This window comes from Podarcis raffonei, chromosome 3 (assembly GCF_027172205.1).
Source record: "Podarcis raffonei isolate rPodRaf1 chromosome 3, rPodRaf1.pri, whole genome shotgun sequence".
Classification (NCBI taxonomy): Eukaryota; Metazoa; Chordata; class Lepidosauria; order Squamata; family Lacertidae; genus Podarcis; species Podarcis raffonei.
The window spans coordinates 18,330,994-18,355,638 of NC_070604.1; the positions used below are offsets into that span (position 1 = coordinate 18,330,994).

A 24,645-nucleotide genomic window follows, 5' to 3' on the forward strand; every position below is an offset into this window, starting at 1 on the left:
GACACAATGAATAAGTCGAGGGAGAAAGTCCAATTGAACACAGAGGGCTTCCTTCTAAGTAAAGATGCCTTGCACTGTAAGGCAGCAATCCTATGGACAGTGATGTGGGGAATGCTGATCTCAGAGGGCCTTACTTGCAAGTAAATATGCATAGATCAGGCCGCATTTAGAAGGAAAACAAAAACACGAGGGCTTGAAAATATATATAGTTCATGTCCATAGTTACACCGAACGAGCCACAACAGGGTACTAAACAAGACACCAGTCAGTTAAGCTAGAAGCATTGATCCAAGTATCCCATAATGGTCCTTGGCCACAACACAGTATACTTCAGCAGACATGTCACGTGCCACAAATTGTACTGACAATTCACTTGAGGTCCCCGTCAGTGTCTTCCTGAATGGATTTCTTAATGCGAAGCAACATGGTCGTCAGCCACTGATCCAAGCGAGATATTGAATCAAACTCCTTAACCTAATTAGAAGAGGGTAACATAACCTGTTAGCAAAGCAAGTACAGTTGTACCTTAGATCACGAATGCCTTGTGAGTTGAACGTTTTGGCTCCCGAACGCCGCAAACCCAGAAGTGAGTGTTCTTTGGAACCCGAACCTCCGATGCGGCTTCCAATTGGCTGCAGGAGCTTCCTGCAGCCAATAGGAAGCCGCACCTTGCTTATAAATCAATATATTTTTTTAAAAAACATGTTTTATATACTTGTAATTGCTTGTTTCTATAATACTTAAAGGGACGCAGGTGGCACTGTGGGTTAAACCACAGAGCCTAGGACTTGCCGATCAGAAGGTCAGCGGTTCGAATCCCTGCGATAGGGTGAGCTCCCGTTGCTCGGTCCTTGCTCCTGCCAACCTAGCAGTTCAAAAGCACATCAAAGTGCAAGTAGATAAATAGGTACCACACCGGTGGGAAGGTAAACGGCATTTCCGTGCGCTGCTCTGGTTCGCCAGAAGCAGCTTAGTCATGCTGGCCACATGACCTGGAAGCTGTAAGCTGGCTCCCTCGGCCAATAAAGCAAGATGAGCGCCGCAACCTCAGAGTCGGTCACAACTGGACCTAATGGGGTCCCTTTACCATTTACCTTATAATACTTAAAGAAAATTACATTAAGGACAGGGGCCTCCATAATCAGAACATTATGCACAGACTGTGGTTCACAAAAGCTCGTGCCATAATAGATGTGTTAAGTCTTTAAAGTACCCCAGGACTCTTGCTGTTTTTCAAATGAGTCAGGGGCACATGTCAATCACAGCGGTTTCCCCCATACAGTGGTACCTCAGGTTAAGTACTTAATTCATTCTGGAGCTCTGTTCTTAACCTGAAACTGTTCTTAACCTGAGGTACCACTTTAGCTAATGGGGCTTCCCGCTGCTGCGCGATTTCTGTTCTCATCCTGAAGCAAAGTTCTTAACCCGAGGTACTATTTCTGGGTTAGCGGAGTCTGTAACCTGAAGCGTATGTAACTTGAAGCGTATGTAACCCGAGGTACCACTGTAGTTTGAAAGAGGAATTGGGTAAACTCAACTGCAGAGTTGACAGCCTTCAAGCACCACCTTAAGAACTGGACGAAACCTGTAGAAGCCCTTTCCCCTGGATCCAACCCACCCCTTCCTTTCGAGTAAACCTAAACCAGGCCTTTCTCTCTCTGAGGAGGCAGTGCGCAGGGCTTCTCTCTCTCTCGCCCAGCCTCTCTGTCTGCATAAGCCTGCGCCTCCCTGCTCTCACCTTGCGCCCACTCGCTTCTCCTTCTGCCTTTGTTGTGTGTGTGCGTGTTTCATGCCCAACTTTGGAACCTTCGCCATTCTGGCTGGCGAGGAGCATGCTGTGCTCTCTTGGGCTGCCTTGGAGAGGAGCTGGGCTTGTGGGGGCAGGCTGAAGAAGGCTTTTCCTACGGGACCGCCTCTCCTGGTATGCCCCACGGAGGACCTTAAGGTCCATAAATAGCAACACCCTAGTGGTCCCGGGCCCTAAGGAAGTTAGATTAGCCTCAACCAGAGCCAGGGCCTTTTCAACACTGGCTCCAGCCTGGTGGAACGCTCTGCCTCATGAGACCAGGGCCCGGCGGGATCTGATTTCTTTCTGCAGGGCCTGTAAGACAGAGTTGTTCCGCCTGGCCTTTGGCTTGGAGTCAATTTGATTTCCTTCCCCTCCTCCTGTGATGAGGCTGCATTTTAATGTTGTATTTTAATCTTGTTTTTAAGTTGTATTCATTCAACTTGTTTTTATTATTGCTTGTTAGCTGCCCTGAGCACAGCCTTGGCTGGGGAGGGCGGGGTATAAATAAAATTTATTATTATTATTATTATTATTATTATTATTATTATTATCATCTCTCTTGGCCTGTGATCGACAGAAATCAATCCAGCGACTGACCAGTTGACTGATTACGATCAACGCGTTGGACATGTCTGCTATACAATTACCCGAAAATGCACATCCACACAATACATTTAAAAGAGCCCTGCTTCCCCCCCAGATCTGTATTTTACACCTCAGAGAGCTATAATTTCCAGCACCCTTAACAAGCTACAGTTCCCAGGATACTCTGGTGAAAAGCCATGTGCTTTAAGTGTATGGTGTGTGGGTAAGTGAAGTGACCACCTAAGATTGTACTGTTAATCTGGAACCAACTCTATGTCTCTGTTGCTTCGAATGTACTGTGGTTACAACAGTGCTGGCTATTTTACTTTTTTTTAAGTTGGCCCTATGAAACCTGCCCCGTGTCCAAGTAAAACAGAAGTCTACTTACCGCTTCAGTGTAAGCTTCACAGTTTTGTTCCTCGTGAGCTTCCAGTAATTTCTAGAAGGATGACATGAACAGATTAAACAGCAGAAGTGACAATGTTACTGCATCTCTCAAGGAAGACAGATTTGTTAAGTAATCCTGTTTGGGTTCTGTAAAACTGAAAGAGGCCTTTTGCAACTTGAAGGCGTTCTAAAAACTACCAGGTAATGTATCCCTTCAATTTAGCAATAGCCTGTTATATACAAAGTTGTTTATCCCAGGACTATGATGGATTTGAAAGGATGGATGTGGTGCCTGCATCAACCCATCATCACAGCAATTGTGACCTCATAGTCAGGCAGAGAAATGTGGGGAATTGAAGTGTCAGAAAATATTTACATGGTGCTGTGGTCCCCATCCCTAGGAGCTAGGTCTGTCTATGTCAGGGGAAGAAAGCTGTCTTGTTCTGCATCAGAACTTTGGGTGATCAAGCTCAGTACCAACTAGAAATGTAAAGGCCTTGGGGAAAACCCAGAAAATTTGAAGGAGAAAAAATCCAATTATTTCGCCCCCTCCTCAATTTTCCAGAAACAAATACGGGAAAGACGGAAATATGGGGAGAGGGAGAATTGTGTCCTTCCCAGTTTTTCTTTTTTTAAATTTTTACTTATGATTTTCAATTTTATACATTTCAATAATTTCACAATCAATTTAACATTTCAATGCTCGACTTCCTTCCCCCCTCTTTCTGCAGTTCTTTAAATTTATATTTTTCTTTTCTGCATATTCCAAATTAACTTAACTTAATCATTTATTCATCTACCTTAAATGTACACTCTTATCAAGCTGCAGGTTATTACAATAATCCCGCCAACTTATCTGTTTACACTTTGTTTGTAAATATTCAATAAACCATTTCCATTCTTTTATAAAAAGTTTGTTAGCTTGATTTCTTATTTTTCCACTAAGTTTCGCCATTTCTGCGTATTCCATAAGTTTTTGTATCCATTCTTCTTTCGGCGAGACTTCTTTCCATTTGGGGGCAAATAACATTCTTGCCGCCGTAGTCGCATAGATGAATAAATTTCTATGCAGTTTGGGTAGTCCCTATAATTCCCAAAACTATCATTTCTTCTTTCTAGACCTTCACATCTCTAGTCCTGCTCAGAGTGCCTCCTCCAAGGTTTCAGACATGAGTCTTTCCCAGCCGACCTGGAAATTCCAGGGACTGAACCCGAAAACCTTCTGCATGCAAAACATATTCTCTTCCACTGGGCTGTGGCTCAGAAAAATGATGTTGGGGGGAGAGTCAAGGGATGAAGGGAGGAAGGGGTTGGGTGAACACAAGACTATCAAAAATGTGGGCTGAAGTGGTACCCCAATCAGGAGCAGAGTCTAAAATAAGCTTGGAAAGGGCATACTGATTGTGGCGTTTGCCCGTTCATTTAGAAAATGTTTGAACAGGGGGGAGAGATAGGGTTAAAAATATAGGCCAATAGGAAAGCCAGAGGCGGAGCCTATCTGTGTATAAAAGGGCTTAGCCCAATGTTTGAGTGAGTTGTTGGTGGGTAGTTGGTTGGATTTAGTGGGTTGGCTGGTTGGGAAAGGCAGTTGGTAATAGAGAGACAGTTAGGGCAGTGGGTTCTTGAGTGAGGGGAGGTAGAAGAGATAGAGAGAGGAAAATAAGACTAAGAAAGTAAAGAGCAACAAAGTTGGGAATGCCGTTAAAGTTTGCTTGTGTCTGAAATAAAATACACTATTCTTTATTAATTGAGAACCTGACTGAGGCTGAAGTGATTTTACCAGGGAGGACCTAGCTGGTGGCAGCGGATTAGTGGTGTACGGGTCAATAGTCCGTGAGACGACCGGGGGCTCTGTACGAATGCCACACTGATAAACAAAGGTCTACTTGTGAGTATCAGAGTGGAAGAGGAAATGAATGTAGCTTGGAGATCTGTTTACAAGGCCTAGTATTTACGCCCCTAAAGCCATAGGGAACAAGCAGGCATGGAAATGTTGCAGGCCACTGGAAGAAGTCCGTAGTAGGCTAGCAAAACCATTTTTGAGGCTAGCAAATGTGGTAGGTTTATTCAAAAGGAGTGAGGAGGAAAGATCTCCGGAGCTTCTCCAGAACCAAAGGAAGCACAGAAGTGAGGAGGAGGAGAAATACAGACCCCTTTCCCTCTTTCTGAGGCTGGGGTGGGGAATCTTGAGCCTGCCAGATTTTGTTGGGACTACAACTCCCATCAGCCCCAGCCAGCCTGTGGAGACTTGCCGTCTCTGGAAGTGTAAATTGTTTATCTCAGGCATCTGCAGGAAGGAAACTCTCCAAGTTGATTAGTGGTGTTTTAGCACCTGGTACCTAAGATGCTGTCTGGGTGTGAATGAGCCATCAACCCTAATCACCCCAGGAATGTGTATCTGCTGAGTCTCTGAGAAATTTAGGGAGGGAATCTTTGATCCAAGGTCTTAAGAACTAACAAGCCTCAGCTGTTACAAGCTAAGTTATTAGCCAACTAGCTGACCATTGGTGAATTTAAACATAATCAAGATTTTTGATTGGATTTGAGTTCCGTTTCCATGTGGGGTTTTAGAAATAAAGACCCTAGGAAAGGAGGTCTGAGCGCGCTCTGCAATCTGCCCTCCTGTAAGTTTGCCATCATGCTGACAGTCGTCTTGCTACATTCCTATGCATGTCTTTGTGATGAAGATCCCTACTGTTTTTGAGATGCAGATTCAACTGAGGACTTTTGAACCATTCTAACTTTGCTATTGTTTCGCTTTGTAAGTACGTTTAGCTAGCAATACTCTATAATGTTCTTATTTTTTCTGTCTGAAACGCTATAAGAGATGTGCCTACTTTTAAGTATGTTTAATCTTGTTTTTTAAATCAATTTTAAAAAGAGAACTTTCTTGTTGTCCTGTGTGCCATTCTGGGAGAAGTCTGAATCCAGAGCCTGACTAATTAGCCGCCTACTGAACCTGTTGAATTTCTGCCTGCATTTTGTAGAAGCAACTTGCATGGTGGGGCAGCTGGTAACTAGGAAAAATAACCTTCTCCCTTGGGTTAAGTCTTCTGGTGCCCTGGTACAAGGGAGTGGTGGCAGCAACTACCCTTTTGATGTGTTTTGTCCTGTAAAAAGTATATGTTTCCACACCACCGTTCCTCTAAGCCTGGTCCTGCTGGATTGTAGGGCGGGTGAGGGAGGGGCGAGTGGCTGGAACATTACTACATGGTGTCAGTGTCAGGACTGGTCGTTGTCCTCTTCAGATCACCACACAAATGCTTCTTGTTCTTTTATAAAACTTTTTATTGCGTATTAACAAAACATTCTTATAAACGGTTCTTAAATATTATTCCTCAGAGTCACTTCTTTCAGATACCTTCTGAGCTCTGCTTCTCCATGACCAGCCACTCTCAAAATGGCGAAGGCGCCCTTCCCTTCGCTTTCCCGCTCTTTTTTCTAACCTCCTGGCTAGAGCTGGCTTGTATCTCCCCTCCTCAGAATCTTCTAACTCTAACTCTTCCCTGACAGTCAGCATGGTGGGATTAAACCCCCTGACATTACTACAATCACTTATTAGCAACAACCGGTACAGCACATCTTCAAATCCCACCAAAAGAGATTATACGTATATGGCAACTGCCATTCTGTTTGCCGGCTTCGTATCTCCTTTATCCACACGCCGGGAATCTGGCAATCTCCATGTGACAATTAGAATGCTACAAGAGGAAATCCAGCAACGCTTTTCTATTTTTAACCCGTTCAAACACATGCAGTTTCACCTACTTTCAATAGTTTACACTCCCTTGAATCTGAGAAGGCCGGGAACATTTCTTCATACTTCTCCAGAGCAAGCTGAAAGAGAGCAGCAAATTTTAAGCTTCCTATTTCATCGAGCCAGGCAGATCCCCTGCATATCATCTAGTTTAGTCCTTAAACCTACCAGAAACTATTTCTTGGAGATGGATCACAATGCAAGGGTTGAAAAAAATTAAAATTACTTAGCACATTTGGAGAAATGCATTTAGAATATGAAAGGGTATGGTGAGAGGCACTTGTATTTGCTTTTTATAAATAGGACAGTCCTGTGTTACAAACTTACATCTGTTTTATCTCAAACCTGAAACTACACCTCCATACTTCAAACAGACAGGACTGGCTTTAGACATATGTGATTGCCATTAAAGGTTTAAGGCAAGAAAACACAAGGCAATTGTGATGACTCTTCATAGTCTCACATTACCATAAGCAAGCACAGAAAAGGACATTCAAGTAGGGCAGATTTTTGTAGTCGAGCCCTGGTTTTGTAAATAATCATTTAAGAACTCCCATTGCTGCATAACCATAGTTTTGGATTTTCTCCTTATTATATCCATCAGTTTTGCTAGTTCCAGGTACTCGCAAAGTTTCCCCAACCATTCTCTTTTTAAATCTGGTTGTGTTTAGAATAATCTTGTGCGTAATATAAAAAATACAAAGTGAGACATTAAGGAAATCCAAAGGGAAAATATGAAGAACAGAGGTTCTGACGAACAGATTATTAAAAACGCGTGAGGTAAACGGTGGAAGTCTTTTTTATATATATCTTTTAAAAAACACTTTATTTAAGGTAGATAAGGACAAGATGAAATTATACAATTGAATATAAATATAGTTGGGAAACGGCTATGTATTGTGAGTACTTATCTACTTTTACAATTTTTCACCTATGATCTTTTTCTTTTACTTCTTTATTTTTTCTTTGTTCTTTTTTCTTTTTTTCTGATATCTTATCTTTCATTTCACTGCTTTATTGTGAATAGCATTTTATAGAGGTATAAATAACTGTAAATATGAAAAGAGACAAAATATTCTCTAATTTTTTCCCCTTGGTTAGATGTATTTTCTTTTTCTTTTGTATTTTCTTTTGTTGTGAATATGCATGTTTTCTAATTTGTACTTAATAATAAAAAAATGACACTCAAGTAGGGCTTGTACAGTGATCACTTGTCATTTCAGAAAGAACAGCAGTATGAGCAGATGGTATTGATGGTTTAACATTAGTCAACTGATTCTGTACATTCTTTGTACAAACGAGGGTGCATCTTGGCCTATACAACGATGGTACTTAGTGAGTTGCACTAACCTTAGCATTCAACTCATCAACTATAAAGTGACACAGGGCAGCTTTAAAGAAGTAATCTTTTGCACTGTGCTTGAGTAATGGATTATCCATAGTGCTTGTTCCAACCTAAAGAGAGCAAACAGACATTTAGCCCAATTAGGAGCAGTAAAATCCAAAACGCTATTATATCATCCAGTTCCTTGTGATTCCCTTTCATTCTATTTGAAATGCCAGCATTTTGTTGTCCCATAACTCCAAACTTCACTTTGTTTATAATCATAATAATAGGTAAAGGTAAAGGGACCCCTGACCATTAGGTCCTGTCGTGGCCGACTCTGGGGTTGCGGCACTCATCTCGCTTTATTGGCCGAGGGAGCCGGCGTACAGCTTCCGGGTCATGTGGCCAGCATGACTAAGCCGCTTCTGGTGAACCAGAGCAGCGCACGGAAACGCCGTTTACCTTCCCGCCGGAGCAGTCCCTATTTATCTGCTTGCACTTTGACGTGCTTTCGAACTGCTAGGTTGGCAGGATCAGGGACCGAGCAACGGGAGCTCACCCCGTCACGGGGATTCAAACCACCGACCTTCTGATTGGCAAGTCCTAGGCTCTGTGGTTTAACCCACAGTGCCCCCCGCGTCCCTTAATAATAAAAATACATTAGTTTTAAAATATTATTTCAATTTCACAACACATTTCACTCTACCACAAATAGAGAACTATATTTTATACGCCAAGAGTCATATTCTCAGTACAGTACTGTGCAACAAAATAGCATCAGTAATGATGATCCAGTGTTGTTTGGGTCCTGAGCTTGTCCGCAGAGCATGAGACTCTTAATCTCAGGGCTGTGGGTTTCAGGCCCACGTTGGGCAATCCTCGTGGTCCCTTCCAACTCTACAATTCTATGAAAGCCCCTGGAAGTGATCCCATTGGGGAAAGTACGTGGGAACTCATAAATACTGAGGTGGCCTGGCACAGACTTTGTCATCCTTCTGGAACCAAACAAAGACATTGGTACTCTTCTGGGCATTTGGGCAGCACTAATGGTTCAACTTTGGGTCATTTATTTTTGCTGTTCATTCTTTTGCGGGTGGGGTGGTTATTTGATGTGGTTTTTGAGGATCAACACTTACATTTTGTTTCATTTTAAGGCCAATTAGCCTTATAACAGGCCAATATTACAGGAGAACTGGTTAAAAACAGAATTCCCAAGCATGTAAAACAGCAGTTCTCGCTGAAGCAGAACCAGCAGCATGGCTTCTGCAAGAGTAAGTCCCGCCTCACTAACCCTTTCTATTTCTTTGTAAGTGCCAATAAGCATACAAACAGAGGCGATCCAGATGACATTCTGTACGTAAGACTTTCATAAAGCTTCTGACAACTCCTGAGTAAGCTTAATGGAATAAGTGGAGAGGTCTTCCTGGGGATCAGTAACTTGTTAAGAAATGAGCAGGAATAAATGGACAATTCTTTGGATTGTATGCCTATGATTTATTCTCTACCTTTTGTGACACTGAATGTGGCGAACCTACCTGTTCAAAGAGTTCAATTGCCTTCTGATATTGCTCTAACTGAGCAGCATACCCAGCCACCTTCAGCAGACATTTGTTAGCAGAACTAGAAGCAAGAGGTAGAATTAACTGAATTGCACAGAAGTAAGGATTTCTAAACAAATGCAAAATGGATCAACGTACGACTGATGAAGAAGCTTCAATTCCTTAGGAAATTATTTGACCCCATGCATACAGATGGAAGGATACTGGTGTTCAGTCATCATACGATATATCTATATCAAGGGAAACCTGTGGTCCTCCAGATGCGGTTGGACTACAAATCCAATCATCCTTGACCAATGGTCTAGGGGTGATGGGAGTTGTAGTCCAACCGCATCTGGAAGGACACAGAGTCCCCATCCCTGGCCAACTTCCAACTGTCATCACATCAATAGGAATCTGGGGTGTTGATACTGAAGTTGGCAGCTGGGCAAGCAAAATGCCAATCCACAAAAGCTATTTTTAGGATTTGGGTGTTATGTTGCACCTTACAGCATGGGAAAGAGAGAATGCCATTTTATAGCGTCAAAAGAAAAGCCAAAACAGAAGTACAGTCGTGCCTTGGTTCTTGCAAACCGGAACACTCACTTCCGGATTTGTGGCATTCGGTAGCCAAAACGTCGAGTCACAAGACGTTTGAGAACCTTCCCTATTGAAGGAGAATTACATGAAGATGATGTACAGATGGTACTCAACACCAGTGCAGTTAGGGAAAATGTACGAAACTAGTTCAAATATATGTTGGAAGTGTAAGGAAAAGGAGGGGACATTTTATCATATGTGGTGAGATTGTAAGGTAATTTTAAAAATTTGGGAAATGATATACAACGAATTGAAGAAAATGATCCATTTAACATTTGTTTAAAAACCTGAAGCATTTTTGTTAGGGATTGTAGGGAAAGATCTGCCAAAAAAGCTGAAAAACATCTTCATGTATGCAACAACAATGGCTGCAAGAGTTTTAATAGCAGAAGGATGGAAGACTGAAGAAACCTCAACTAAAGAATCATGGCAAGAAAAATTGATGGACTATGCAGAACTGGCAAAACTGACATACAAGCTACGGGACAAGGATAACTGTGACTTTAAGGATGAATGGGAAACCTTTACAAAGTATCTGAAGATGTAACAAAGTGAACTGGACTCATTGGCAGGTTTTGAATAAACATTCACAAACTTTTTATTGATAATTATCAGCTAAATAGTTTGAGGATCTATACAACTGTGTAACATGCAGAAAACAGCATTTTTAGAGAAATCAAAGACTGGAACTGAGGGAAGTCGGGGGGTGGGTTTTGTGGGGGAGGGAGGGGCGAGAGAGGAAAAATGGGGGGGAAATAAGGATGATAGGTTTCTGGATAATATGTTTTGTTTTAATTTTGAATAAAAAAAGTTTAAAAACAAAACAAAAACAAGGCATTCGAGAACCAAGGTACGACTGTAATCTAGATTTATACACTGAACACTAAGAGTAGCTATTTTATGAAAACTTACCTGTTGGATTCTTCCCCTTTGTAGTAATCTGCAGCCTGTTCATAATGGGCAATAGCCTAAAGAAAGCAAAACAGTGGCTTTCCATAACTTATGCAACACTGAAGAAAACAAAAACAAATTTCAAACTAGGAAAAGGACAAAAAATAAAACAGTGTCATAGGTGGAGTGGCTGTATTTCTAATGTACTTTTATTGCCTTTGCTAAAAGGATTCCTCCATCTGAAAATATCTTCTTGTATACTTCCCACTACCGCTGCCATCATTTGAGTAAGCTAAGAGTATTCTGTGGTGCTGGAGGAGACTCTTGAGAGTCCCATGGGCTGCAAGAAGATCAAACCTATCCATTCTTAAGGAAATCAGCCCTGAGTGCTCATTGGAAGGACAGATCCTGAAGCTGAGGCTCCAATACTCTGGCCACCTCATGAGAAGAGAAGACTCAGTGGAAAAGACACATGTTGGGAAAGATGGAGGGCACAAGGAGAAGGGGACAACAGAGGATGAGATGGTTGGACAGTTTTCTCGAAGCTACCAGCATGAGTTTGACCAAACTGCAGGAGGCAGTGGAAGGCAGGAGTGCCTGGCATGCTCTGGTCCATGGGGTCACGAAGAGTCGGACACGACTAAACAACTACTGTATTTTTCGCCCTATAGGACGCACTTTTCCCCCTCCAAAAATGAAGGGGAAATGTGTGTGCGTCCTATGGGGCGAATGCAGGCGCACCGACCCCTCTCGCTCTCCAGGCTTCAGGAAGCTATCCGCAAGCCGTGGGAGCCCGGCGCGAAGTCGCGCAGCTCTCTCACGGCTTGCGGAGAGCTTCCTGAATCCCGAAGCCTGGGGCGCACTGAGCTCAGTGCGCCCCATGCTTTGAGCTTCGCGCAGCTCTCGGCAAGCCGTGGGAGAGCTGCGCGACTTCGGGCAGATAGCCGCAAGCCTGGGGAGACCGGCGCGACTTACCGCCGGGCTCCCTAGGCTTGCGGATAGCAGCCTGTTCTGGGGGCTGGGGTCAGGGGAAGCTCGGGCTTCCCCCGCCCCAGCCCTGCGCCTGCGGGGGGGAAAATAATTTTTTTTCTTTATCCCCCCCCCAAAAAAAACTAGGTGCGCCCTATGGGCCAGTGCGCCCTATGGGGCGAAAAATACGGTAAACAACAACAACAACAAGAGTATTCTGTGTGGCTTGCTGGACTATGTCTGTGCTCAGAGAAGTGTGCACAGGGTTGCAATCTAAATATTTTCAGACTATTCTGACAGAGTCTTAACATGTACACAAGGGACTCAGATAACTTAATGGGCATACCTTTTCAATGTCCACGAGCTCAGACTCATAAATCTCCGCAATGGTAATGTGATGCTTGGCCGCAATAGTAAATCGGCCCTAGGAAGAGAAGTAGTTGACCTAATTATTCTCTTTTCAACGCCAACCACAAAGACAGCTGAACCAAAGAGTTAACACCAATCTGCACGGTCACGAACTGGAATCCCAACCCTAGCACCTAGGGTTTCTTACCATGTCTGTGTAAATATCGATGGCGGCATTTAAGCAGTTGATAGCCTCTGTACCGTATGCATTTTAGGGGGAGATAATGAATAAAATCAGCACAGTCATTCAAACATGGTTTATTTCACAAGTAAAAGGAACTAGCTTGCTCAGATCATTAGATTCAGCATTCGGAACCTCGGTCATTCTTAAATTCTAATAGCAACTCAACCCATTCACCCTCTGACGTATGCGTAAGATAGTGATGCCCCTTGCCAGAGATCCCTTTTGAGCACAGGTGCTCTGACATAATTATTGGAAGTCTCTCATCTGCAAGAGCTTCTCTATATACTTCCACTGAGGGAACTGGCTGACAAAGACACCAGCCACCTCCGATGAAGAGAACATGTTCAATATATGCGCCCCAGCACTCATGTGCAATGGAGGTTGTGCCATAATGGTAAACAGGCAAATGGCCCCACTAATTTCAGTTTGCCCTCAGTCAGCCCCCACCTGCCTGCCTTCTTATAGCCAGTTGATGAAGCAACATGGCCTGTCATTTTTCTCCTCCTTAGTCTCACCTTTTCCCTTGTAGAATGCAGCAGGGAGGAGGAAGGGGGCAAAACTAGAATTACCGTATTTTTCGCTCTATAAGACACACTTTTCCCCTCCTAAAAAGTAAGGGAAAATGTGTGTGCATCTTATGGAGCGTACGCAGGCTGCGCAGCTATCCCAGAAGCCAGCATAGCGATCCCTCTTGCTGTTCTGGCTTCTGGGATTCAGAATATTTTTTTCTTGTTTTCCTCCTCCAAAAACTAGGTGCGTCTTATGGTCTGGTGTGTCTTATAGAGCAAAAAATACAGTAGTTGGCTCAGCCTGTAATTGACTCTGGCGCCATCTACTGCTGTCCTCCCAGCCGTCCCAGTCCTAATTTGTAATAATACTACTACTAATTTATTACTTATATCCCGCCCATCTGTCCAGGCCTACCCAGCCACTCTGGGTGGCTCCCAACAGAATATTAAAAACACAATAAAACATTTGTAGGATGCAATACTTGCGTCTTCAAACTGAATTAAGGCATAGTCAATTCATACAGGCCCTTGTATACGTGAAACACACAGACACACGTGTGTGTGTGTGTACTATTGCAACAAGCCTAAGACTCATTCATTCTCTTCCCATCACATATAGGACCTTTAATATAATCCAGGATCTAGGCATGTAAATATCCACATGAGCATGGATAATCTTAGCTGGAATACACATAGCCTGGGTGTTAGTAAAACCTTTAAAATGACATGAACAGTCAGGGGGGGAAACTGTCATTGATTAGCAAATGTTTAGTCAGATTTTGTTTGGGGAAAACATTAAGATTTATTTTTTAAAAACAGATAGCAAGATATCGTATTATTTTTCACTATTCTTTAAGGAGGGAAACAGTTTGGAAGGATTAATGTTTTATTATGCATCCTAGCACAATATATGTACAGTAAACCCTATGCATGTCTACTCAGAAGCAAACCACACTAAGTTCAATGGGGCTTACTCCCAGGTAAATATGTATAGGGCTGGAGCCTTACACACTTTTCAGTATCCTTAAAAGTCAGCTATATGTCATTCAACAAACCCATTCATATCCCACAATTATTACTGACCCCACTGCACCTAAAACAATTGTGTGAAATGGACCTAACACTATATTTATTCCGAGTTTCCCATGGGACCTTTCAGGACTGCTCATGATGATATATTATTTTCAGGAGAGTACAGTTTCGTTTGGCTGCCTTGGCTTAGGAAAATCTCCAAGCTACAAATTGTAGAGCTTTATATGTAATCGTCCTACCTAAATGCCTCGTTCAACATAGGTAAATACCAACCTAGACAGTTGTACTATGCACAATATGCGTCTTACCTTGGGGATCTGCCTTTTTGAAAGCATTGCCTGCGTCTACAAAACAGGTTGCTGAATCATGTTTACTCTGTAGTTGCATGTGGAGTTTGGCTGCCTGACAAAATGCATTTCCTGCAGCTGGAAAAGAAACAGTCCCCAAATCACATGATCTCTAGATACTGTTATAAGAAGCCATTTGAATGACAAAAAGGACAATGATCTCTCCCACATACACCCCCCCAATACTTTCCTTTGTAAATACAGAATTCAGGCTCACACTGAAAGATAGCCTATTATTTGCTCTAGCTTGGAAGAGTGCAGATGTTTCTGGACAGCTTGCAATGATTGTTGTAATTTTCTCTGTTCTGGATCTGTCTCTGAATTAATTACATAACACAAGATGTTCTTATGTTCTTCAGGGGTGGGAAACCTCTGGCCCTCCAGATGTGGCTGGACTGAAAGCTCCATCGTCCCTGACCATGGGCCTTTCCTGACTGGGACTGATGGGACTTAAAGTCCAACAACATCCAGGGGTCAGCAAACTTTTTCAGCAGGGGGCCAGTCCACTGTCCCTCAGACCTTGTGGGGGGGCCAGACTATATTTTGAAAAAAGAACGAATTCCTATGCCCCACAAATAACCCAGAGATGCATTTTAAATAAAAGCAAACATTCTACTCATGTAAAAACACCAGGCAGGCCCCACAAATAACCCAGAGATGCATTTTAAATAAAAGGACACATTGCACTCATGTAAAAACATGCTGATTCCTGGACCATCCGTGGGCTGGATTTAGAAGGCAATTGGGCCGGATCCAGCCTTAGTTTGCCTACTCATGATCTAGAGAGCCACAGGCTCCCCACCCCTGCCATACTTTTAAAGGAGTTTTAATTATCACAAATAAATCCTCTGTAACAATGCAATTGTTCCAGCTAGAAATATACTATGCATTCACAAAGACCGTGAGAAAGGTGTAGAAGAAAGGGAAACATTTGAAATTATGCTATATTTTAAGTATACGACTACACTTGATCTTAGCCAAAAGGCTGAGAAGCGTACAATATGGGCATGTCTTTAAGTTAACATCTTACATTAAAAACCTGATAGTACTGAACTATCGAAGGCTTTTCACCAAAGCCAGACTAAACGTCTTTCCTTCTGCAGTGTTGGATGGTAGGTTGAGAGGAGTCCTCTACCAGGACAGACTTTGCTCGTGTGCTCAAGACATTGATTCCATAAAACATATTTTGTTGCACTGTGCAAAATATGAGCAAGCCAGGGCTGAACTGATATTACCCTTGCTGGTACCTTTCCAGGGGAAAATCAGAGGCTCACTATGTCAGGTTCCTATTGGAAGACGGAACAAATGCTAGAACATTAGCAGTGGCAAAGTTTTTATCGGTGGTTGCAAGAACCAATGATCCCTATATTCTGAACAAAATGCTTGTTTAACCTGGAGCTAGGCTGTATGAATTGTGTATTGCTTTGTAACAATTTGTTGGGTCTCTGGACCGTAATAAAGATTGATGATTGATTGAATATACAACTCTAGGGTAAAAATGACGGCTGGAGGACCAATGCGGAGAAGGCATCTGTTTATAGATGACATGCAAAAGGCAATAAGGGAAAACAAGACACATTGATAAGCTTAAATGAATTGTACTAGTGTGCAGCCAATCCCTCCACAAGTTTCTGAGAAATTAACTTATCCAGAAATAATGAGTTCTGAACCAATCAAGGGCTGAGCTGAAAGCAAGGGAAAGGGCTTCTGAATCACCTCGATTTCGTCTTGGGAAAAGAGAATGAATCATCAACAAACAGCAGAGTCATTATCTAGCATACACAGAGATGAGTGGCTTTAAAAATTCAATGCAAGCAAACCATGACTTAGGCTATCAGCCAAAGGGGAATGGCTGCATCATGCTTGCATGTGGAATTAAGGAATGTTAATTCTGATCAAACAGCTGGAATAAATTACCCCATATATCTATGGGGCATCATAAAGTTATATGGGAGCTCTACAACTATCCATTGGCCTTCTCCTTCTGCAAAGGAAGAAAACATTTCCATACATACCATTCCAGTTTTTGGCAATCTTGAACATATTTGCAGCTCTGGTATACATTTCACATGCTTCTTCTACCTTTGAATTTCCTCTATGGGGGGAGGGGACAGAAAGAGAAAAGGAATTGGAAGGAGGCAGATATTTCTAATGCTAGGAAACAACTAGGTATGAAAGGGAAGCCTCAATCTGATTCCATGACATAAATGGTTTACATTACACAACTGTGAGTCCTTGGTAGTTGTCTGCACAATGAATGCTCTGCCTTGCACAATGAAAGCCTGAAGACAACAGAGAGATATGGGCATTTTTACTAATGTGACCCAAACACCACTAATAGAGGAGGGGTCCAATGAAGAGGGGTCCTTCAATGAAGAATTGGGAAGACCAGATTCAGGGATCATCCGAGGAAACAGCCTCCAAATGAATTAACCCCACCGCCAAATAAAACTTTCAAAGGATAGCTCTGGAATCCAGGTACACCTCTATCCTCTCCCCCAAAGGAGGCAGCTCTCAGCCCCAGAGGACTTATCCCAGAACTACCTGCAGCTTAGGGACACGGGTGGCGCTGTGGGTTAAACCACAGAGCCTAGGACTTGCCGATCAGAAGGTTGGTGGTTCGAATCCCCGCGATGGGGTGAGCTCCCACTGCTCAGTCCCTGCTCCTGCCAACCTACCAGTTCGAAAGCACGTCCAAGTGCAAGTAGATAAATAGGTACTGCTCCGGCGGGAAGGTAAACGGCGTTTCGGTGCGCTGCTCTGGTTCGCCAGAAGCGGCTTAGTCATGCTGGCCACATGACCCGGAAGCTTTATGCTGGCTCCCTCGGCCAATAAAGCAAGATGAGCACTGCTACCCAAGTCGGTCATGACTGGACCTAATGGTCAGGGGTCCCTTTACCTGCAGCTTGGAAGAGTCCCTTTCCACTGCTGCTCTACCTCCTCCATGGGCAACAAAAGGCTTCTCAGTCCTACCAGAGCTTCAGACTTCAAAACAGCATATGGGCCCTTTCAGCGTAGGTAACTTTGCTCTGAGGAAATGGAACTTGAGATTCGCACACAGCTGCAGCAGTCCCGAAGCAACCCTCCAAGGCAGCCTTTCTCAACCTGTGGGTCCCCAGATGTTGTTGGACTACAACTCCCATCATCCCTAGCCAGCAAGCCCAGAGCTCAGGGATGATGGGAGTTGTAGTCCAACAACATCTGGGAACCCACAGGTTGAGAACCGCTGGAGTTCAAACTCAAAAATCACTCTTACAAATAAGTGTCAGGGACTGGAATGAAGAGGAGGGGGGAGTGGTGGAGGTCGCCAGCCCCTTCTCCTCTAGCTGACAGGGAAAAGGGAGGCCACGTTGAATTACAGCCAAACTATGAGGGAGATAACAAGTCAGAGACAGGCGAACAGCCAAGTTATGCAGAGTTAGGAGAAGCGGGGGTGGGGGGAGAGAGAGCAGCCAGTGGACACTTCATTAGGCAGCATAGAATCTCAGTGGTTCTCAACCTGTGGGTCCCCAGATGTTGTTGGACTACAACTTCCATCATCCCTGAGCTCTGGCCTTGCTACCTAGGGGTGATGGGAGTTGTAGTTCAACAACATCTGAGGACCCACAAGTTGAGAACCACTGCTCTAAGGACACTGATGCTTTGACCTTGCATTGAGCCACCACAGAGAGCTGTCCGTGGTCCTGATCACATCTAGCCCTTGAAGCCTGGTCTCCCAGGGCCTATTCTGTCACTTTAACTGCTATTCCATCTTGACTCTTGTGGTGTATCTTTTGCTGTGGACATACCAGTCTCTTTCTCTGTGTGTGTGTGTACACGAGTTAATGCCAAAAATGTATTTTGATGAGTTATGGTTCCATTATACCATTATTTCACATAATGAAATAACTCATGCTACCACCATGAATTGACCAAACTGCGGGAGGCAGTGGAAGACAGGAGTGCCTGGCGTGCTCTGGTCCAAAGGGTCACGAAGAGTCAGACACGACTAAACGACTAAACAACAACCTATGGCTTTGGAACAGTAAGGACATGGGTAATTTTCTAGCAAACATGTGCTTTAGTAGCTGATTTAAAATTTGGTGTTTCTACAGTAGTAGATATAAGTCCTGGTCTGCCATCGTTCACAGCAATCCAATATAACAAAGAGCTAGAAGACGAAAGCATCTTGAGAAATATGCAGAAATGGGTTAACTGCAATTAGAAAACTATATCAAAATTGTACCAATGAGGAGTTATAGGGAAACTGTTGAAGAAACAGGTAGTGATTGCATTCCCTTAGGTCAATACTTTCACGTACAACATATAATTAGTAACTTATTCATTAGTAACTCTCCGAAGCTCACTGCACAACTCTACAAATTTCAGGGTAATGATTTCTAGCAAGCCAGCTGTAAAAATCTTGAGCCAAGTATATAAAATCACAGCTGATCTAGGCATTATGAGGCACTTACACAGATTAGTGACTAAAAACCTTATGCAAATTATGGCACAAGAAATGTGAGTTTGGGTGTGGAAAGGCATCCTACAGTATGCACAAAAAATTATTAGAAATGGCTATTTAAATGGTTCCGGACTCCACATAAGATGAGTCAAATGTAGAAAATAAATGTTGCAGATGCAGCTTGAATAGATTGAATATTCTTCATGCATTCCAGACTTGCCCTAAATGAATCAGGCTTTCTACAATAAATTATTTTGATAGGGAAAAATCAGGTTTTGAATAACCAGTGGACCCTTTAGTTACCTTAGTGGGATATGATACTTGCAGACAATATAGAAATGTAATATATTTACTAACTGTGGTTCACTCAACCATTAGTTATGGCCAAAACAAATTAATATTGGATATGGCCTACATGGTTGAACTTGTTAATAGCAAAATGCTATGATAAAAGCAAAAGAGGTAGGAAAACAATATAATCAATTTATGCAAAAATTGAGTCATTGTATTCCAGAGGTAGCCAACACTGTAAAACAGGCATGCCCAAACTCGGCCCTCCAGATGTTTTGGGACTACAAGTCCCATCATCCCTGACCACTGGTCCTGTTAGCTAGGGATGATGGGAGTTGTAGTCCCAAAACTTCTGGAGGGCCTAGTTTGGGGGTGTCTGCTGTAAATTAATGAGTAATAAGAGTCTGCAGATAAATGAAGAGCTGCTTCTGTTAGTTAGCATCTGCACTGTCAGCCAGTCCCCAAGTCCAGTCTAGAGAGAAGAGTTTGGAGACTAAATTATGTCATCATCTGCCAGAAGCCAAAAAAGAGGGCTATAACCATATCCACATATCTTCAATGTGTTGGGGAAGGCCCAAAACTGAGCAACAGTGCATCTGCTTTGTATGAAGAGGACTCTAGCTTCAAACCCCAATATTTCTAGGTAAAGGTAAAGGTAAAGGGACCCCTGACCATTAGGTCCAGTCGTGGCCGACTCTGGGGTTGCGGCGCTCATCTCGCTTTACTGGCCGAGGGAGCCGGCGTACAGCTTCCGGGTCATGTGGCCAGCATGACTAAGCTGCTTCTGGCAAACCAGAGCAGTGCATGGAAACACCATTTACCTTCCCGCCGGAGCGGTACCTATTTATCTACTTGCACTTTGACGTGCTTTTGAACTGCTAGGTTGGCAGGAGCAGGGACCGAGCAACGAGATCTCACCGCGTCGCAGGGATTCAAACCACCAACCTTCTGATCAGCAAGTCCCAGGCTCTGTGGTTTAACCCACAGCGCCACCCGCATCCCTATATTTCTAGGTAGGGTTGGTAAAATTCCCCAGTCTGAAACTTGAGAGAGCTGCTGTGTGTGAGTGTTGACAATACAGACTGTTGGTCTGCCTTGCTATAAGGTAGTTTAGTATGTTCTTATGTTCTGATACTGTAACTCTGTGCAGACTTTTTAAAAGCAGAAATGAAATAAAAGGGTGAGTTTCTACAACTATCTTTCTTACACCTCTTATTAAAAAAAAGAAGACAATAAAACAATTATCTTCCTAAATATAAACAGAAAGGAAAAAGTTAAATCAGTTCTGTAGTTATCTATTGGCAAAAATCCGGTTACACTTGACAGCTCATTTGCTGAAGAAATATTGGAAGAGAATTATTATGATGGACTGATATCAAGAAGTCTTATGAACACAGTGTTCCCTTTAAATAATGTCATCATAAATGCTCGTGACAGCAAAATGTAACATAAAAACAGCCATGGCTTCCTAGCCATGGAACCTTGGACCCACAACATGCAAGATTAAAAAAAAAGAAAGATCACCAATTGTTTTTAGAACTCAAGGTCAACTGTAAGGACCCAAACTGATTTGACGAGACCAGAGCACATCTTTTCTCTGTAAAATTCACCTCCTTTCCTAGAGAGCTGGAGTTCGTAAATCCAGTTGCTTTAACAAACCTGGCACAAACTGAGGCTCTAATCTCTTTAAGAACAAAATGAGATATACATTTGAATTAACGGATTAGCGGAATCAGATCCATGATTGCCAATTAACCAATAATCTGAGAAGAACTTCTTCAAGGTTTGCCTGATGTAATGTAGAAATCAGGTGCTACAAGGTGCATCAACAAATATCCCAGGAAGAAGAAGAGGTTACAGAACAGCTAAATGATTTTCAGCACTATGCCCTCGTAAAAACCTCAGAAAAACAGATGAAGTAGCAAACATCAGACTCTTGCATTGCAGGCAGTTAGACTAGATCATTGTTTCCCAATCGGGGGGCGCTGGATATTCCAAGGGGGCCACGGGTGAAAAATGCGTAAATGTGGGGGGCACAGCATGAGCCGGGGGGCCACAGAGGAAAGTGAGAAGTGAAGGAAACTATAATTTTTTAAAATCCTGATTAGCTGGCTATCCACTTGGCCAATCCCAAACGGGTATGGAGGTAGCCCACCAGGACCTAGCGCCGGGGTCAGCAAATTTTTTCAGTAGGGGGCCGGTCCACTGTCCCTCAGACCTTGTGGGGGGGCCAGACTATATTGGGGGGGGAGGAATGAACGAATTCCTGTGCCCCACAAATAACCCAGAGATGCATTTTAAATAAAAGCACACATTCTACTCATGTAAAAACACGCTGATTCCCGGACTGTCCGCGGGCCGGATTGAGAAGGCGATGGTTGGGTAAATTATGTGAGTACCTGGAGTTAGCCAAATTGACGGACTTAATAAGGCGAAAACCCAAAACTATGGTACAGAAACAGTGGGATTGTTTAAATGAATATTTGCATAACCAGGGCTCAACTACAAAAATTTGGTTGTGTTTAGACTAACCTCGTGAAGACTATAAAGAATATAAAGTAATAGATTAGGGAAAAACCTATAGGAAGGATGTGAAGAACAGAGGTAAGGTGAACTAGGTATAACAGACGTGTGGTGTAGGCGGTGGAAGTCTTTTAAAATATTTTAATCAAGATTTGTATTTTGCGGCATGGAAATGCATGTTTGTGTGTAAGTGCAAATTTGAGATTGTTGTTTATGGAAAGTATCGTTCTAGTTTCTAATTTTTTTCTCTTTGTTTCTTTTCTTGTTTTCTCAATATTGTTCTACAATGTGTGCATGATTGTGTTTATATGCATATGTTTGAAATTTGTCTCTTTCTTTGACATACTTGTATTATTTAATAAAATTAATAATAATAATAAAATTTTAAAAGAGAGAAGGCGATTGGGCCGGCTCCGGCTCCCGGGCCTTAGTTTGCCTACCCATGGCCTAGCGATCCTTTTCACCATGTGTACTTTCTTGGAGTAAGATAAAAGGGCCCCTGACCATTAGGTCCAGTTGTGACCGACTCTGGGGTTGCAGCGCTCATCTCGCTTTATTGGCTGAGGGAGCCGGCGTACAGCTTCCGGGTCATGTGGCCAGCATGACTAAGCCACTTCTGGAGAACCAGAGCAGCACACGGAAACACCGTTTACCTTCCCGCCAGAGCGGTACCTATTTATCTACTTGCACTTTGAGGTGCTTTCGAACTGCTAGGTTGGCAGGAGAAGGGACCGAGCAACGGGAGCTCACCCCATCGCGGGGATTCAAACAGCTGACCTTCTGATCAGCAAGCCCTAGCCTCTGTGGTTTAACCCACAGCGCCACCCACGTCCTTTCTTGGAGTAGTCCAGGTTTATTTCCGGCAGGAGAGGGCGATCAGCTCCTGTTTTAACCAGTAGGGCCTCTGTTTCAGAACTCCCAGGTCAGGTAAGGGCACTAATGGGGTAGCAATGGGTAGGGCTGGATGAGCCCAAGATGCTTGTTGCTGCTGCCAGAGCTGGGCCCGGTGGTAACCTGGGCCTGACTCTGCAAGGCACAGGGTGCAATCCACCCCAGTACCTGGGGGATCAGGGCCCATCAGCACCATTGGCCAGGCTCTGCAATGCACGGGGTGAAATCCATGAGGGGTCATCTGGTTAGGAGGCAGGCTTTTGTTAGGGTGGAGCAGAACCTCAGATTTGTATTGATGTGTGTTACGTACTGAGCTGAATCCTAGAACAATAGGATCCAGAATGCAGCAGTCTGATTAGTCCGCAGGAGCCACCCAATCCAGCTCTAGGTGGAAGTGAATCAGCAACCTGATTGGCCTGCAGGAGCAACCAATCAGGCTCCTGGGTGAAGTGAATCAGCAACTGGATTGGCCGGCAGGAGCAGCCCGGAATTAGCCAATCACGCAGGGCCCATTGTGTAACTAATGTATATATAGCTAGACGGTTTGGGGGAAGTTTCATTTATTGCTACTATGAGATGAATAAAGAGCATGAAATTCACACTCGACTCCAAGTATATTTCAATATGTATTGATTTTTAATTAATGGGGGAGCAGCTGCCCCTCTTGGCTACGTCCATGGGGGGGCCACAGTAAGGAAACAAGCTCAGAAGGGGTCCACGGTTGGAAAAAGGTTGGGAAACACTAGATTAGATCACACACACACACACACACATACACCCTGTGGTCCCTTCCAACTCTACAGTGCTATGATTCCATTTGAGCCGATGATGATGATTCATTAAATTTGTATACCACCCTTCCCTTGCAGATCCCAGGGTGGATTTTGTGGGGTTTTGCAGTTTATTTCCTCCCTACTGTACCCACACCTGCCAACTGAGAAGAGGACATCATCCCATGCGCGGATTGATATTGAAACACGGAGGGTGATGATGCCGCCACAACTCTGCTAAGTCATTAAGGCAGCCCAAAACTACCTTAAATCCTGCTGAATTAAACGGGAATTGTTCCCAGCTCAGCGTGCGATGCTCCTCTGCAATCTGTCCTTGCCTTATTGACATTGCCATGTCACAGCCTCTGCCATTCCATGGCCTTTGGAGTGCCAGGATGATGCCCACAAAAAAGTATTATTCATTATTATGATGATGATTACTCCTCCTCCTCATCTGTCTATGTAGAGACAGGCAGGTGGGCAGAAATCATAGCTGTCAACGTTTCCCTTTTTTTAAGGGAAATTCCCTTATTCCGAATAGGATTCCTCGCAAGAAAAGGGAAAAGTTGACAGCTATGGCAGAAATACATCCTGGCGACGGAGGCGAAGCCGGATCAGGATCCATCCCTGCCCACTTCGCGCAATCCTTGGGAGAAAAGCGGGATCTGCTCGACGGTCACTCGGTCGCAAAAGGGAGGGAGATCCGTTGCCCTTCTAAACCCATCTTATCTAGATCCTCTAGATCCTTCGCCCGCAGACGCGGATCGACCCACCTCCCGCACCCAGCGGGGCCTAAAACTGAGCGGCGGGTCCCCGCGAGGGAGGATCCCTCCCTTCCAGGCCCCGAGAGGCGATCCCCCCTGCCCGATCCCCTCGCGGCGATCCCCTCTGCGCGATCCCCTGGCCCACTCTCACCCGAAGAGGCCCCTGAGGAAGGAGTGCGAGGACTTCACCCTCTTCTCGGCCTCGGCCAGGAGATGCGCGGCCTCCCGCTCCTTGCTGCCCGCGGTGGCGGCGTCCATCGCGGCTCCCTTGCCTTCTGCTTGTGGCGCGGCGGCGGCGGCGGCGGCGGCTGAGGAGGAGGCGGAGGGCGGCCGGCGACCAGGCCCCTCCGGAGCCAGCTCCGCCTCCTGCGGCTGCGGCGCCTGCTTCAAACCCCCCGGCCTGGGAATCTACTCGGCGTGTCTCCGCGGCCGCGCAGGGGCTCGCTCGGCCCGGTGCTTTTCGCGTGGGATGGGATCGCGCCGTTCGAAGGGATCCCCGAGGGTCATCTAGTCCAACCCCGCGCGCGCCGGGTTGATCGATCCCGCTTTTCTCCCTCGGGTGGGCAGGGATGGATCCTGATCTGGCTTCGCCGCCAGGATGTGTTTCTGCCCACCTGCCTGTCCCTACACAGAGATCAG

At 44.3% G+C, this 24,645-nt stretch overlaps 1 protein-coding gene across 1 annotated transcript; it reads right to left on the bottom strand.

The window, feature by feature from the left end:
- Positions 1-193: 193 nt before the first annotated feature.
- NAPB (NSF attachment protein beta) lies at positions 194-24,370 on the bottom strand. Its single transcript, XM_053380719.1, has 11 exons — positions 24,158-24,370; positions 16,339-16,418; positions 14,285-14,401; positions 12,400-12,446; positions 12,190-12,267; positions 10,896-10,951; positions 9,381-9,465; positions 7,869-7,973; positions 6,530-6,598; positions 2,763-2,813; positions 194-474 (listed from the first exon to the last, which is right to left on the bottom strand). The coding sequence occupies exons 1-11, from the start codon at positions 24,262-24,264 to the stop codon at positions 370-372; spliced, it is 900 nt and encodes a 299-aa protein (XP_053236694.1). The 5' UTR covers positions 24,265-24,370; the 3' UTR covers positions 194-369.
- Between the last annotated feature and the right edge of the window lie 275 nt (positions 24,371-24,645).